We start from the raw sequence: 16,314 nt of genomic DNA, 5'->3' as shown, positions 1-16,314 counted from the left end.
CAAGCTTGGCATTGAGACCAGGCTGTTCTCTAGCTTAGATGCTGGCGTGGGAGGCTGCTCACAGCCAGGGGACTCCGTGGAGTAAAACTCACTTATGCTCCTGAATCCCTGTGATGTGTCAATATGTGCTGGGGGCTCAGGTAGCACAGTTATAACATAAAAACAAATAATGGTTCACATCTTAATGTTAAAAAAAAGATACATACCCCCAACTCCACCTATGTCCAGATGAATAGTAGTTTTCATTTATTTATTTAGTTGGTGAGGAAGACTGTCCCTGAGCCAACATCTGTGCCAATCTTCCTCTGTTTTCTATGTGAGACGCTGCCCACATATGTGGCTTGGCTTGATACACAGCATGGCTTGATGAGCAGTGCGTAGGTCTGTGGCCAGGATTTGAACCTGTGAACCTTGGGAACTTGAAGTGGAGCGCACAAACTTAATTGCTATGCCACTGGGCCGGCTCCTAAATAGTTTTTAAATAAACCTTTCCCGTTGACGTCTGGTACTTGCACAGAGAAGTGCACAGATCCTGCATGTTTCGCCAGACGAGTCATCATGACATGGACACTTGTGTGACCTCATCAGGCAAACACACGTTTCCAGAAGCTCCCCTCCTAGGTCTCTTGGAGCCACTTGGATCCTGCACAAGTGGAATTCTACAGTGGGGCTCCCAGGTCTGGCTGCCTCCTCTCGGCCTCATGCTCGTGAGGCTGAGCAGGCAGCTGGTGGAGCGGCAGTTTACCCTTCTCGTGCTGTTGGCACGTCTGGAGTGCAGAGGCCACAGGTTATTCTTGTGCTTGTCATGAATCGTTCTGCTGTGAACACTTGTATGCTTGTCTTTTGGGGCACAGAGGTATGCATTTCTCATGGAACATGGACTTAGGAGTGGGCTTGCTGTGTTGTGGGGTACACCCCTGTGCGGTTTTCACAGATTCTCCCTCATCCTGGTGTGATTCCATCATTTCATGGTCAACATGGTGTAGACACAGCTTGGTCATGATGTGCTTTCCTTTTGTCTATTGTTGGATTCAATTTGAGAAGTATGTTGTTTAGGATTTTTACAGCTGTGGTTATAAGAGAAACTGGTCTGTAACTTTCCTTTCTTATAATGTCCTCATAAGGTTCTCCTGCGACAGTCATACTGGACTCATGAGATGAGTTGGAAATATTTTCTTTTTATATTTTCTAGAAGAGTTTGTGAGATTTGTGTTATTTCTGCCTTAAGTGCTTAGGAAAATTCACTGGAGAATCCAGCTGGGCCTAGAGTGTTCTTTGAGGAAAAGTTTTTAATTTTTAATCAGGAGTTCAATTTCTTTACTAGTTACAGGACTGTAGATTTTCTTCTATTTATTTTTGTGTCTGTTTTGGGGATTTTTCTGTTTCAACTCGATTTTGTGTTGACTGGCACAGAGCTGTTCAGGGTCGTCTTCAACAGCCATGAGTCTGTCTTCATTTTCCTTCCTGACAGTGGCTTACCTCGGTCTGTTTGTCACTCATAGTTCATCAATCTTACTAATCTTTTTGAAAAATCCATCTTTAGTTTTTGATTCTATCTAGTATACATTTATTTACTTTTGAATGTGTTTATTTTTGATTTCATCAATTTTTGCTCTTTCTTAATTTCTTTCTACTTTATTTCTTTTTCTAACTTAAATGGATACTTACATAAATGATTTTGAGGCTTTCTTTCTAAATGTGCACTTAAGTCGATAAATAAGTTTTGATATATCATTCAATTAAAATTGTTTTCCATTTCTATTGTGAATTCTTCTCTGGACCATGAGTTATTTAGGAGTATGCTGTTTTATTTCCAAAAATATTAGAGGATTTTCTAGTTTTGTTTTTCCTGGTTTCCTTCTGTTCTGGTGGGTGGTGCAGCCACGAGGGGGCACTGTGTCTAGTCGTCCTTTTGTCACCCAGGCCTGGCGGTCCCCAGCCGCATGCTGTGCTATAGTCGATCTGTGGTCCTTTTTTCTGGGCACAACTTGTCATTAGTGAGACCCTCACAGAATTGCCCTTTCTTCTTAATAAATCACCTTTTTAAGAATTATAATACAAGTAAAGCATGCTCTTTGAAGGAGACATGGAAAATGCAGAAAAATGCAAAGAAGAAAGCAAATCATTCCCCATCACCCCTAAGGAGACTGTGATGTTACAGTGTGATCACACACTGCTGCGACCATTCCTGGGCTGTGTCTTTTTCGTAACTGGTGAGGTTTCTGCAAGTAGGTAACTTCCCGTGTCAGTTAGCATTCTCCTCCAACAGGAGTTGTGATGGTTACAGGAATTTCATTATTTTACTTACCCAATAGCCTTTTGGTTATTTCTAAATTTTCATTGTTATTTCCAGCTTTTCCTCATTTTAACTTTAACCAGTATCCTGTTGTCAAATCTTTGTTTGGGACCGTTATTATTCCCTAGAGCCACGTGGACTTGGGGTCAGCCTGCCTGCGTAGACCCCCCTGACTCTGCCCCTTCCTGGCTGTGTGGTCCTGGCCCAGTCACTTCACCTCTCTGGGCGTCTCCCCTTGCTGAATGGGGGCATAGACGGCCCTGTGGAGCTGGCAGGGTTGATGCTACAAAAGCAGGGGGAGATTGTGTGGCACGTGATAAGCACAGAATAACTATTGTTATCTTGTAAAAATCACTGCTTTGGAAGGTGCATAATGAAGATTTTCTGGTCGAGTTACTTATGTCCATTTCTTTGGAGACTGCTGAGCTACAATATTTTTTTCTGGGTGTTTATAGGTCATTTCTGTTTCTTCTTTCACATTTGAATTTGCATTCTTACCCTTTCCAATTTTGTCGCTAGGATTTTTCTGTTTTACTTATGTATTTAAGCACAGTAAGTAATTTTGTATCTTATGTTACAGATATTTTTCCCCAATTACTTTGCTTTTTTATCTCTTTAGAGAGTTTGGACATGTTTTTAGTTTTCTTTTTTTCTTTTTTGAGGAAGATTAGCCCTGAGCTAACATCTGCCGCCAATCCTCCTCTTTTTGCTGAGGAAGACTGGCCCTGAGCATCCATACCCATCTTCCTCCGCTTTATATGTGGCATGCCCGCCACAGCATGGCTTGACAAGCAGTGTGTAGGTCCACACCTGGGAGTTGAAACGGCAAACCCTGGGCCAGCAAAGCAGAATGTGTGAACTTAACTGCTGTGCCACCGGGCTGGCCCCAGAAGTTTTTAAGTTTTAAATAAAGTAGTCTAATTTGTTATATTAAAACTTTTATCTGGGAGAGTTTTTGAGATATAGTTTGAGGTAGCCAGTTACTCTAACACTGCATATATGGAACATTCCATCTTTACTACATTGACTTGAATTCTCCCTTAATTTCAAACTTAGCAGAGAAGTTATAAAACTAGTTAAAAGCTCTCCTGTTCACCTCTTACCTAGATTCTTCAATTGTTAACATTTTACTATATTTGCTTCATCATATTCCGTCCCATATGTACTTTTTCTTGAACAATTTGAGAATATGTTGCAAATGTGATGTACCTTAATCCCCAGATACTTTGGTATTTCTTAACAAGGATATTATCTTATGTAAATATGAGTCACAATATTAACATTGATATAATACCATTATTTAATCTACGGACCTTATTTAAATTATCCTGGTTGTCCCAATGATGTCTTTTATAGCAAAATTTTTCCTTGAGATCTAATCCAAGATCATTGCATTGATTGTCATATATTACTCTGTTTTAACCTGGAACAATTCTTTACTCTTTGTTTGATGACATTTTTTAAGCGTATGGCAGGTTATTTTGTAGAATGTCTTCAATGTGTGTTTTTCTGATGTTTCCTCGTGATTAGAGTCAGGTAAGGAAATTACATAGTTGGTCAGGAAAATCACAAAAGTGGTGAGGACTTCTCAGTGCATCACATCAGAAAGCACACGTCAACTTTGACCCCTTGATTAAGGTGATGACTAGTTTTCTCTGCTATAAAGCTACTACTTTTTTCTTTGTGAGGAGAAAGTTTTGGATTATGTAAATATGCCGTTTCTTATCAATCTTCTACCCGCTAGTTTTAGCATCTGCTGATGATTCTTGCCTGAAGCAGTTACTCATAGGATGGTTGCAAACTGTCCTTCCATATTATTAGATGGCGGTCTACTGAGAGCTTTTCCTTTGCCTCTGTTTCTTTATTTACTTTTACTTACTCATTTTTGTGGACTCATGCATTCTTAGGCTATTGATTTTTTATTTTTATTGTGTTAAAATATATGTAACATAAAAGTTACCATCTTATCTGTTTTTAAGTGGTATTAAATACCACTCAGCTCAGTGGTATTAAATACACTCACATAATTGTGCAACCATCACCAACACACATCCCCATAACTCTTCAAAACTGAAACTCTATACCTGTTAACACTAACTCCTCGTTCTACACTGCCCCCAGTCCCTGGCACCCACTATTCTACTTTCTGTCTCTATGAATTTAACTCCTCTAAGTTACTCATGTAAGTGAAATCATACAGTATTTGTATTTTTGTGACTGGCTTATTTTGCTTAGCATAATGTCCTCAAGGTTCATCCATGTTGTAGCATATTGCAGGATTTCCTTCCTTTTTAAGGCTGAATAATATTCCATTGTATGGATATACCACACTTTGCTTATCCATTCATCTGTTGATGGCTGCTTGAGTTGCTTTTACATTTTAGCTATTATGAATAATGCTGCTATGAACAGCATTTAAAATGTCTCTTGGAAGTCACTTCAGCCAGAAGGGGAGGGGCTTGCAACAATGAGAGGAGGGGCTGCAACCTTGGTCTCAAGCCTCTTGTGTGCACCTCTGTGATCAGAAGCAGCATCAGAGCCAAGATCCCCAGTATTTGGAGAACAGGGTCCTTTTGCACACACAAGGTCCTGCAGACTGTGTGCAAGCTGCTCCAGGAACACGTGCACAGTTGCCTTTCAGGATGGGGGAGGGGATGGGTAGCTGCTACTCTGCTAAGAGCTGAAATTGACCCAAATTGACTGCAATTTATCCTCCAAGTCTTTCCCTGGAAGTTGCAAGCCTTCAACAGATTCCAGAATTCCAAAATTGTTACCTTAGACGGATTCTGCAGTTATGGCTCTCCAGGTGGGGAGATGGACTCCAGTGCTTCCTGCTCTGCCACCATCCCAGAATTCTCTGCAGTTGATTTTAATATTGATCTTATAGCTAGACAGTTTGCTAAATGTAAAAAAATTAATACACTTTATCTTACAGAGGAGTTTTAGCTTTACAGAAAAATGGAGAAGAGGGTTTCTGTTTATCCACTCCTTCCCCAACCCCATTCCCCTGTTGTTAGCATCTTGATGAGTTTGGTATGTTTTTTTAACGGTTCCTGAGCCAGCATTGATACATTACTATCACCCGAAGTCTGGTTTACATTCAGGTTCACTCTGTGTTGTACATCCCATGGGTTTTGACAGATGAATAACGACATGTATCTGTTGTTACTCTATCATATGAAGTAGGAGCCAGCCCTGATGGTCTGACAGTTAAAGTTCAGCACACTCCACTTCAGCGACCCGGGTTTGGCTCCTGGGCTCAGAACCACACTGCTTGTCTGACAGTAGCCATGCTGTGGTGGTGGCTCACATAGAAGAACTAGAAGGACTTACAACTAGGATACACAACTCTACTGGGGCTTTAGGGAGAACAAAAAAAAGGGGAAGATTGGCAACAGATGTTAGCTCAGGGCAGATCTTTCCTAGCTAAAAAAAAAATTCCAGTTTCCCTCCTGGTGCAACAGATGATTTAAAAAAACAAAACAAAAAAGATATTGTAGGGAGTAGTTTGCTGCTCTCAAAATGTTCTGTGCCCTGCTCGCGCATCCTTCCCCTTCCCTCAGGCCCTGGGAGGGTGGCCTGTAGTTTGTTTTCTTGTTCTACTGCCCTAAGACCTATAGTATCGTGCTTAGCAGAAGTGGTAATGGTGGCATCTTTGTTGTATTTCCTGATTTTAAAGAGGAATGCTTCTAATAATTCTCCATTAAGAATGGTATTTACTGTAGGTTTTTGGTAGTTACCCCTTCTTAGGTTAACAAAGTTCTTTTCCTAATTTACAAAGTTGTTTTTTCCCTCCATTGTGAAGGAGTGTTGCATTTTAGCAGATGATTTTCCTCTCTCTGTTGAGATGATTATATATTTATCTTGTTTACCTGTTAATGTTATAGATGATTATTGTAGATTTTCCTCATGTTAAAACACCTTTGCATTTCTGGGATAAACTTAACTTAGTATTGGTATGTCTCTACTATATTCAGTTTTCCAATATTTAGTTTAGAATTTTGGCATCCATGTCCGTTAATGAATAGCCTGAAAATTTTACTTTCCTATTCCCTAGAAAAGTCTGTGTAAGATTAGAGGGACTATTCTTGATAATTTAGTAGAATTCACTTATAAAACTTCTGGGCCTACAGTTCTTTTTCTTGGTAAAGTTTACATTTTTTGACTCATATCTTTAGTAGTTATGGGACTATTCAGGCTATTTCTTCTTGAGGCAGTATTGATAAGTTGATTTTCTTAGTAATCAGTACATTTTGTCTGTTTTCAAACATACTGCACAAAGTTTTCTTATTTTCTCTTACTTTTCAATTTCCACTGACCCTACAGTCATATCACTTCTTTATTCCTGATATTACTCACTTGTCCTTGTCCTTCAGTTGTGGTATTAGTTATCTATTGCTGAGGAATGATGTTACAACACACTTGGTTGGCTTGAAGCAACACACTTTGATGACCTTGCGGTTTTCTGTGGGTCAGGAATCCAGGCATGGCTTGGCTGAGTCCTCTGCTTCAGGATATTACCAGGCTGCAGTCAAGACGCTGGCCAGGACTGGGGTCTTGTCTGAGCATCAGCTAAGGAAGCATCTGCTCTGAGCTCATGTGGTTGTTGGCTGGTTTCCATTCCTTGCAGATTGACAGCCTCAGGGCCCCATCTCCATGCTGTTGGCTGGAGGCCACCCTTAGTTTCTTCCCATGTGGCCTATCTCTGTGGTGGTTTCATGAAAGCCCACAAGGGAGAGACTCAGTAGAGACAGGGGTCTGCTAGCAAGATGGAGACTTGACTGCCCACGTGACATTGTCACGGAGGTGACCTTCTATCAGCTTTGCAGTAATCTGTTGGTTAGAATCAAGTCACAGGTGTTGCCCTCGCTCAAGGGGAATGTGACACAGGGGTGAGCACCTGAAGGCAGGGGCCACGGGGAGTCCCCTTCGAGTCTGTGTCTGTACCTTGACTCTAGCTTTTTCAGAGAACCAGGTATTCTTCAGAAGTACTAGTCAGACTTTAGGATCTTCTTTGTCCTCTAAATTTATCATTTTTTCTCTAACTTTTTATTTCTTTTTTAAATTTCATTTTGTAGGATTTACTCAGTCTGTGTCCCTGACATGGCATTCAGTGATGCTGGTCCTGTTTGTTGCTGCCTCTACCAGGGTTCGCCCTGAGGTGTTACTTTCCTCTTGCGTTTCTGTAACTGCCAGTCTGCTTCTCCCCTCCTGTGTCCTATGATTGCTGCTTCTTTGACCCTTGTATCTCTTCTCTGAAGTGTTGATTTTTACATATTTTTATAAGGGAGACTACACTCATTATTTTGAGACCGTAGAATGGGTGGAGTTGGGATGGGTAAATTGCTGTTTTGCCAGAAGGTTCAGTGGGCCATCTTCGTGTTGCAGGGAGACCCTGGAGCGGGGCCTGGAGTTCTGTCGGCAGCAGCAGAGGGCTGATGGCTCCTGGGAAGGGTGAGTGAGCTCCTGTGTGGTGGGGTAGTCTCTGCGCTCTCGTGATGTTCAGTTGTGTGCTTCTGCTACACCGGGAGTCCCTGGGAGTGAGCTGCCAGCAGTGAGCTGGTGGGCCTGTTCCTTTTTGAATGCCTGGCCTTCACCCTGTGGTCATTGCTGAGCATGGTGCTAAAAGTGGTCTGGCCAAGGGATGGGTACCCGATGCCTTATTGTTGTGTCTGTGCTTACTCACCTCCTTCCTCTGGGTTTGGGCCAGTTCTTATCTGCCTGTTGGTTCCAGCAGATGGAGCTGCACCCTGAGGGCCAGGTTGGGCAGGTCTGTCTTATGTGGCCTTAAAGCTTAGGCACTGGAGTATGTGTGGCCTGCTGAGGCCATGTGGATGTGTTTCTTGAAAACCACGGCATGGCCCATGCTGAAGGGTGTTGCCGCAAGCCCACCCTTGTGCACGCCCGTTCTGACGAGAACTAGAGAGCTGAGGCTCCGTTTCCCCTTTGTCTTCCTCTAGCTCCTGGGGGGTTTGCTTCACCTATGGTACCTGGTTTGGGCTGGAAGCTTTCGCCTGCATGGGGCAGACCTACCTCGACGGGTGAGTGCAGGCATTTGCCACCAGCGGGATGGGAGTCTTCCCAGTATAATGCTCCCCTGGGGGTGTTTCTTTCTGTGATGTTTGATTTGGGGGTGTTTTTACTTTTTAAAAAAAATTTTTTTAATTAAAGATTGGCACCTGAGCTAACAACTGTTGCCAGTCTTTTTTTTTTTCCTTCTTCTTTTTCCTCCCCAAATCCCCCCGGTATATAGTTGTATATTTTAGTTGTGGGTCCTTCTAGTTGTGGCATGTGGGACACCGCCTCACCGTGGCCTGATGAACGGTGCCATGTCTGTGCCTAGGATCCGAACCCGGCAAAACCCTGGGCCTTCGAAGCAGAGCGCATGAAATTAACCACTCGGCCATGGGGCTGGCCCCTACATTTTTTTAAACAGTAGCTAAGATGAGTATTCCAGAAAACGTATGACTCACCAGGTTGAAAATTTTTCCTGCCTCACGAGTTGGTAGCACCTGTGTGTGTTAAAGGTGCTTGGCTGAGGTGCTGCCTCACTGCTCTCTGAAGCTCCCTGACCTGTGCTGAGAGGAGGGAGGAGGCACAGGTCTGGGCCGTCTGCAGCTGCCTCACACAGCTCTGCGCTGCCAGGCAGATGTTTAGTGGGGTAGTCACGTCAGAGAGGCCGTCTGCAGCTACAACTTTATCCTCCCAACAACCCTGGGAGGCAGGTGTCTCTCTGCCCTTCACATCACATGGAGTGCAGGCTGCCCCCCCACGCACCCTTCCCCTCGACCCCAAGGAGGCCTGGCCAGGGCAAGAATCCAGGGGGCCCAGGATCCTCCCCAATGTGATGGTGTCTCGTGTCTTGCTGGTCCCTACAGGGCTGCCTGTACAGAGGTCTCCCGGGCCTGCGACTTCTTGCTGTCCCAGCAGATGGCGGACGGAGGCTGGGGGGAGAACTTTGAGTCTTGTGAGCAGCGGTGTTATGTGCAGAGTGCCGAGTCCCAGATCCACAACACATGCTGGGCCCTGATGGGTCTGATGGCTGTCAGGTGGGGGCGACGAGACAGTTCCTGAGCCATGGGGTCAGGTGAAGACGGGACACTGAGCCTGGTGCCCTGGTGGGGTGCTGACAGCCAAGCTCTGAGTGCAGGGGTGGGAGGAGGCGAGGCCTGCAGGGCCACACCCATAGGTTGATTCCTGGGGCAGGGTGGGAGGTCTGTCCCAACAAGTGGGTCCTGCCAAGAGGCTCACCTTTTAGAAGAGGCCGACCCCACAGTGATAGCAGGGAGATGAGGTGGTGAACAGTGTGAGGCATGGCACACAGATATGTGCACATACCTGCATAGTGTCCCAGTCAGTGCTGCCCTGTTGGGTTTGGAGCCATTTTGGGAATCTTCCTAAAACTCCTTCAAAGCTGGGCCAGGTCAGTGTGAGCAGGAGCAGGAGCAGAGTCCCTGGGGGGCCCCCAGGGTCGGGGTGTCGGGGACCAGCCCACAGTCTACCTCCCACAGCCAAGCTTGCTCGTACTCCATCCTGAACCCTTGATCCTTCCGGTGTCTCATCCCTTGCCAGGATGATCGAGGATTAGCACACGTGGCTTTCGTGACCCTCAAAGGGCCCCTAGGGCCAGTGGGGTGGGGTGGGCACAGGGCTTGGCCTCCTCCTGGTAGGGAGCAGAAGGGCAGAACCTCATGGCAGGGGCCGCTGGGGCAGGTCTCTGCGGGCAGGGCCTCACCTGGCCGTGTTTGTGGGGCTCCCCACTGGCCTGTTCACCTCCGTACTCGCTATGTCTTCCCCTCTCAGGGTGTCTGGGAAGATAGCCGGGGAGGGCCTTAGTGTTCTGACGTTCCTGACATGTATGTCGGTTTAGGTTTGTTCATCTTGACACAGTTTTTCCATCTGTGTCCTCATGTGTGGCTGCATGCAGGTGAGGACACAGTTTTGGCTGCAGCCAGAGGTGGTCTCATCCAGAGAGCTGATGGGCGTGTTCAATGCCTCCTCCCCCAGGCATCCTGGTGTAGCGGCCCTGGAGAAAGGAGTCAGCTGTCTGCTTAGAAAACAGCTCCCCAATGGCGACTGGCCCCAGGTATGCTATAGGGGTCTGAGGAGCTCAAGGCCCAGCACTGACCTCAGTTTGCACAAACATTTTCACGTCCCACCGTGCCCGCATGTCCCTCATGCGGTGCTTATGGGTAGGGTTTTAACTTTGGGAGTTTGAGATTCATAAACACTACCAGCAAGTGGGCTGTGTTAGAAGCAAATCTGTGATGGGTGGTCAGGTCCCCAGGTCCTGAACTGTTTGCATGTGGAGCACTGGCTTGGGGCAGGGCTAGTGGTGCTGGGGAAGAGCTGGACGGGGAGAGGCCACAGGCCAGGACATCTTTGGGCTCTGCCTGATGGCCTCTCACTATGCAGAAGTGTGGGAGGCAGACTCCGCCTGTCCCTGGGGGCATGAGGGCACAGGGTTACATGAAGCTGACCCTTTCCTCTTGGATGAGTCAGGGGTTGATGTGGCTGTGAGGGGCTGGTCACCCAGGCTGAAGGGTTTGCTGCAGGGCCAGGGGTCTGAGGGCTGGGATGGTGGCACTGTGACTGATGCAGGGCAGGAGGACTGCCTGCTGAGGCTCTCCTGCCCTGATGTCCCCCTAGCCGGCCAACCCTTCAGCCAGGGTCTTGGTTCAGGGAGCCCCTCAGATGCTTGCTGGAGGCTCTGTGTTTATTTCCCTGTGTCCTTTCAGGACAACATGAATGGGGTCTTCAACAAGTCCTGTGCCATCCACTACACGAGCTACAGGAACGTCTTCCCCATCTGGGTCCTCGGCCGCTTCTCCCGCCTGTACCCTGAGAGTGGCCTTGTCGGCCACCCTTGAGAGCACACCTGTAGGAGCCTGGTGGGGGGTGGGGGCTGGGCACAGGCATCTGGTGGGGCTGCTGAGCAGCAGCCATCATGCAAATTTCAGGCAAGGTTGGGCATCTTGGCCAGGCTGTGGAGCCCCCCATTGCCCTGCCCAGCTGTCCAGTGCCCTTCACTGTCCACTTGCACAAGAGTGAGGCCTGGGACCAAGCCTGTGGCAAAGGTGGGGCTGGTGGCTCTAGACACTTGATTTTCATCATAGGTTTAGTTCTGAGAATAGCTTGTTGGGCTCAGGTGAGGAAAGGAACAAGATGAACCGACACCGGAGAAGGCGTGGTACCTGTTCTCACCATGGATATGGGGCTCGGAGGGCCTCTTGACCAGTCGCTGAGTTCTGGGGAGATGAGCAGTTGTGCCTCATCCATGTCCAGCCTGGTGCTGGTTTTGGGCTGGGCTTGCCCCCAGGCCGCCTCTTCCTGTGCCTTCTGTCTGTTGGGCTAAGGGATGTACTGGCTTCTCTGAACAGCCTGGTGGGGGGAGGCTGGGCTTCCCTGTTCACCTGGCCACCCAGGGCTTGGCAAGGAACAGGGACTAGACTTGCTGAGTGTCTTGTGGCTGCACGGCGGGGAGCTAGACATGGCACGCTGACCCTGCCCCAGAGCTCGAGCTTGCCCACGCTGTATCACGGTTCAGCCAGTTTGTGGGGCGCCAGTACCCCTACCTCCTGAGTTTGTAGTCTTCTTGTAATGACAGAAATACACGTGGGAGGCCAAGTGTAACAAAGGAAGAGAGGTCGTTAGCAGTTCAGTGGTTACCACTGTGGGATACTGCTGTGTGTGAGGGACAGCTGAACACCCCAGCCTGCCGCTCACCAGCCACCACAGCCAGCCAGGCAGTTGTGACACCCCAGGGCACCCTCACAGCTGCTGCCCACCCTCATGCACTAGTTTGTGCTCTGAGCTCAAATCAGGGCCAGATTTTTGGCGCGTATGCCTCTTGGGTGGTAAACCTCTGAATTCCCCCTGGCTTCTAAATTTGTCTGGCCTGGCATGCATGATCTTGGGGCTCAAGATGGAAAACCCAGGTCCTGTATTTGCCTTTAAGCTACGAGGATGAGTGGCTCAGATGTCCAGGGCTTCCCTGGGAATGTGGCTGTGAGGAGTTACCAGGAGCTTTGATGAGAATAAAACCCAGGGCTGGCGTTACTCCCAGGGCCCCACCCTGCTTCTCACCTACCCAGCATCCCTCCGTTGGCTGATCTTCTGTGTTACCTCCTGGACTGGCAGCAGCCCCTGGCCAACTGTCTGCCCTCAGACAGCCAGAGAGCTGCCTGGATGCCCTTCTGCCCTGTCATTCCCTGCCCATACCCTTCAGGGCCCACGCTGAGGCTTTGCACCATGTGGCCCCTGGGCACTGTCCTGACTCTCCCTGGGGCTTGCCTGCTTCAGGGCCTTTGCCTGAGCTGTTCCTCCACTGACCTCCTGCCCCATGGTGGTGCTGCTGTCTGCTCTGAGCCCTGCAGGGCCAGGTCACATGTATACAGGCAGGACCCCGGCTCCACTGGCTGCCACTGTGTGGCACGTAGCGGGGTTCAGTGGGTGCCTGTCGAATGTCAGCACTTTTCCGCAGACGTTTTTAAACGAGGCTTATTTTGGCTGAAGGAACCTTGTTGGGATCAGTCCGCTGGTTTGCCCCCACACTTCTCTTCTTGGCCATGTGCACCCCAGCTGGGCAGCAGCAGCACAGACGGTGCTTTACCATGTCTGCTCCTTGCAGTGGCCTCTGCCCCTGGAAGGCCCCTGGGCATGGCAAGGTCACTGGACAAAACAAATTTCCTGGAAAAGAAATGGAAATTTGCTTTAATACTGAAAATGTTATTGAAAGTCACTTATTTGACCAGCTCCCTTGGTAAACAGACACTTGATTTCCTGAAACAGGAGCAGGGCTTGATTGTGTTTTGTCTCATCCTGGGATCAGTCTTGGATCCGGGGTTTTCTGAGACTCACTTGGGCATCATATTGGACGCGGGCCCACCACTTCCTCAGTTTCAGGGAGCTAGAGTAGCTCCTTGAAGATAAGCAGGATGAGTCTCCAGTTATTTCAGGGGAAAATATTTGCTTCAACCTGATTAAGAATCACATTCTCTATCCTGGATAACAATTCAAATTATTTTCTTTTTGGTTATTGGGAACAGATTTTGAATATTATGGGAAAGTTTCTCTGGAGCCATATTAGGTTTTCTGTATTCACCATGATGTGAACTTCAGATGACCCTTTGAGGAATTCTCTAACTGGAAATACTTAACTCACAATGGAAACTTATCTCTAAGAAAATACTTTTCTTTACTGAACATAATCAATATTGCTACATAGATTTAAATTTTATTTAGGCAATAAAAATGTTTTAAAAATTAATGCTGCCTACTGTTGCTTCTTCATTCACTCATCTCTCAGCTATTATAATAATTATAGGCTAACTGGTCAGCTTGACTTATTTTTATCTCCATCTGCAGTCTAAGTTTTTATTTGTAATTCACTTTGTCTCAAAAAGGAATTAAGGCTAGAAACATGAGGCAAAGGGAGAAAGGCAGGAAAATCAGATGGGATTGGGAGGGATGTTAGGACATGAGATACATGCCAGGGGTTCTGATTAATTTGCTATTGTTGGCCTCCAAATTTAGTGCTCAACTTCCTGGGAGGCAGCTGGAGAGGAAAATTCAGAGTGTAAGACAAAACCCCTGTAGCTTAGGAGATGTGTATCTCACTGATTGTGGGGGTGGGTCTCATAAGAAAGGGGGTGTCTGGGCTGTTCCTCACTACACCTCTCCATGGGACATCTGGTCACAGCAGAATCCACAAGAGAAGCCCCTCATGGGTAGCTGAGGATGCAACTCTGGAGAGCTGGATAAATTTACTAGGAACGCTGGGGCAGCACTTCTTGAACTTGGGCTCCCCTCGAGGACATGTGACCTTCATGCCTGGCATTTTCACTTGGAATTTCTGGTGTTGTCTCAAAGACCCCCTTTCCTCACTCAAGAGGATGGTGGTGATATGGATAACATCAGAGTTACTTATTTTCTTTAGTGAAAATAATTCAACCATTAGTTTATGGTGACTATTATTGATAGCAGATGATTTCCAGCCTTCACTGCCCCAAGGGGTGTCTGACACCCAAGCTTGAGACAAGTCAGGAACAGCTGGTTTACATGGCTTTAGGCAGCCTCAGACACCTACCCCACAGTCAGGCCTTTTATGAGTGTGAGATGCAGTGGGCCTGAGACCATGTTCCCTGATGCCCCTGTGGTTCTTGGGTAGAGGAGCATGGTCTGCACTTGGGCCATCCAGGAGTAAGCGAGTATTGAAATGGCCTCTGGGTGGCCAGAAGATTTAAAAAGAACAGAGCCTCGGTGACCTGTTGGATCGTAGTGGGTGGTCTAACATGTATAATTGGAGTCCCAGTGAAGGGGGAAGGATGGAAGCAGAAAAACATGTGAAGTAGTCATGGTTGAAATGTCCCAAATATGAAATGTATACGCCCACAGATCATGAAGCCCAGCAGACAGATGCAGAATAATCACATGGACCAAAAAACAAGACCAACCACTCCAAAGCATGTCATAATCAAATTGATGAAAAGCAATGATGAATAAGAGTTAAGCAGAAAAACAGAAACGTTACAAACAGGTGAACAAAGATAAAGATGATGCTGACTTCTCATTAGCAGCAATGCAAGTCAGAAGACAATGGAAGGGCGTCTTCAAAGTGTTGAAAGAAAAAAACTGGTTAACTTAAAATTCCATGTTCACAAAAACAAAAATGAAGGCAAATAGACCTTTTCCAGACAAACCAAAGCTGAATGAATTTCCCAGTAGCCTTGCCCCACAAGGAATGTTAAGTTGTTTAGGTTGAAGGGAAGTGATTCCAGATATAGACTCATCTTCACCAGAGAATGAGGAGCACCAGAAACAGTAAGCATGTGATAAGTATAGAAGGCTTTTCACACTTCATTTAAAAAAATTTATTCAAAATATAACGTTTAAAAGCAAAAATAGGAATGGTCTTGCAACATAAGGAGAAGTAAAAGATATGACAACAATCACAGAAAGGATGTTGGAGGATAGTATACTGCTGTGAGATTCTTGCCTCTTATGTGAAGTAGTACATCATGAAGTGCATTATTTAAAGGTAGACTGTGATAAATAAACTTATTATAAACCCAGGAGTAAACCGCTAAGTTAAAAAAGAAGTATATCTAGTAAACTAATAAAGGAGGTAAAATAATCCAAAAGAAGGCAAGAAAAACAAGAACAAAGAACAGATGTGACACACAGAGAACAAATAACAAGATAATAAACTTAAACCCAACTCTTATGGACTGCAATGTGTCCCCCAAAATTCATATGTGACTGCATGTGGATGTAGGGCCTTTAATGAGAGAATTAAATTAAATGAGTTCATAAGGTTGGGGCCCTAATCTGATAGGACTGGTGTCCTTATAAGGAGAAAGAGACACATCAGGAGTGTGCACACACACAGGAAGACTGTGTGAGGACACATGGAGAAGATGGCATCTGCACACCAAGGAGAGAGGCCCAGGAGGAAACAGCCCTGCCCACACCTGGACCTTGGATTTCTAGCTTCCAGAACTGTGAGAAATTACATTTCTGTTAAGCTACCCAGTCTGTGGTGTTTCCTATGGCAGCCCTTGAAGACTAATAACCAACCATTTAAAGAACCTTATTAACTCTACAAGGCTAAGCACACTAGTTAAAAGGCAGAGATTGTCACACTGGATGAAAAAGCATGACCCATCTATGTTCTCCATATGAATTTTTTTTTTTACATCAGTCTAATTTTTTCTATTTTTGTGTGTGTGAGTGGGAGGAAGATTGTCCTAACATCTGTGCTGGTCTTCCTCTATTTTATGTGGGATGTTGCCACAGCATGGCTTAATGAGCACTGTGTAGGTGTGTAGGTCTGCGCCTGGGATCTGAATCCACGAACCCTGGGCTGTTGAAACTGGATGTGTGAACTTAACCACTGCACCACGGGGCTGGCCCCAGAAATTTTAAGTATAATGATATAGACAGGGTAAAAGTAAAGGTTTAGAGAAATATATAACAAAAACACTAATAGGAAAGCAAAAGTGCTATATTAATATCAA

At 46.2% G+C, this 16,314-nt stretch overlaps 1 protein-coding gene across 1 annotated transcript in view; it reads left to right on the top strand.

Annotated features, from left to right (window-relative positions):
* The window catches only part of LSS (lanosterol synthase), a 30,731-nt gene extending 17,166 nt beyond the window's left edge, over positions 1-13,565 (top strand). Inside the window, 5 exon segments of the mRNA XM_046648357.1 lie at positions 7,685-7,750; positions 8,257-8,337; positions 9,175-9,345; positions 10,304-10,382; positions 11,035-13,565. Of these exon segments, the coding sequence (XP_046504313.1) occupies positions 7,685-7,750; positions 8,257-8,337; positions 9,175-9,345; positions 10,304-10,382; positions 11,035-11,166 (529 nt within the window). The 3' untranslated portion in view covers positions 11,167-13,565.
* The last annotated feature ends 2,749 nt before the right edge of the window (positions 13,566-16,314 follow it).

This window comes from Equus quagga, chromosome 21 (genome assembly GCF_021613505.1).
Source record: "Equus quagga isolate Etosha38 chromosome 21, UCLA_HA_Equagga_1.0, whole genome shotgun sequence".
NCBI classification, from domain to species: Eukaryota; Metazoa; Chordata; class Mammalia; order Perissodactyla; family Equidae; genus Equus; species Equus quagga.
Note: the sequence above shows the minus strand (reverse complement) of the source record. Positions and strands in the feature narration are given on the sequence as shown.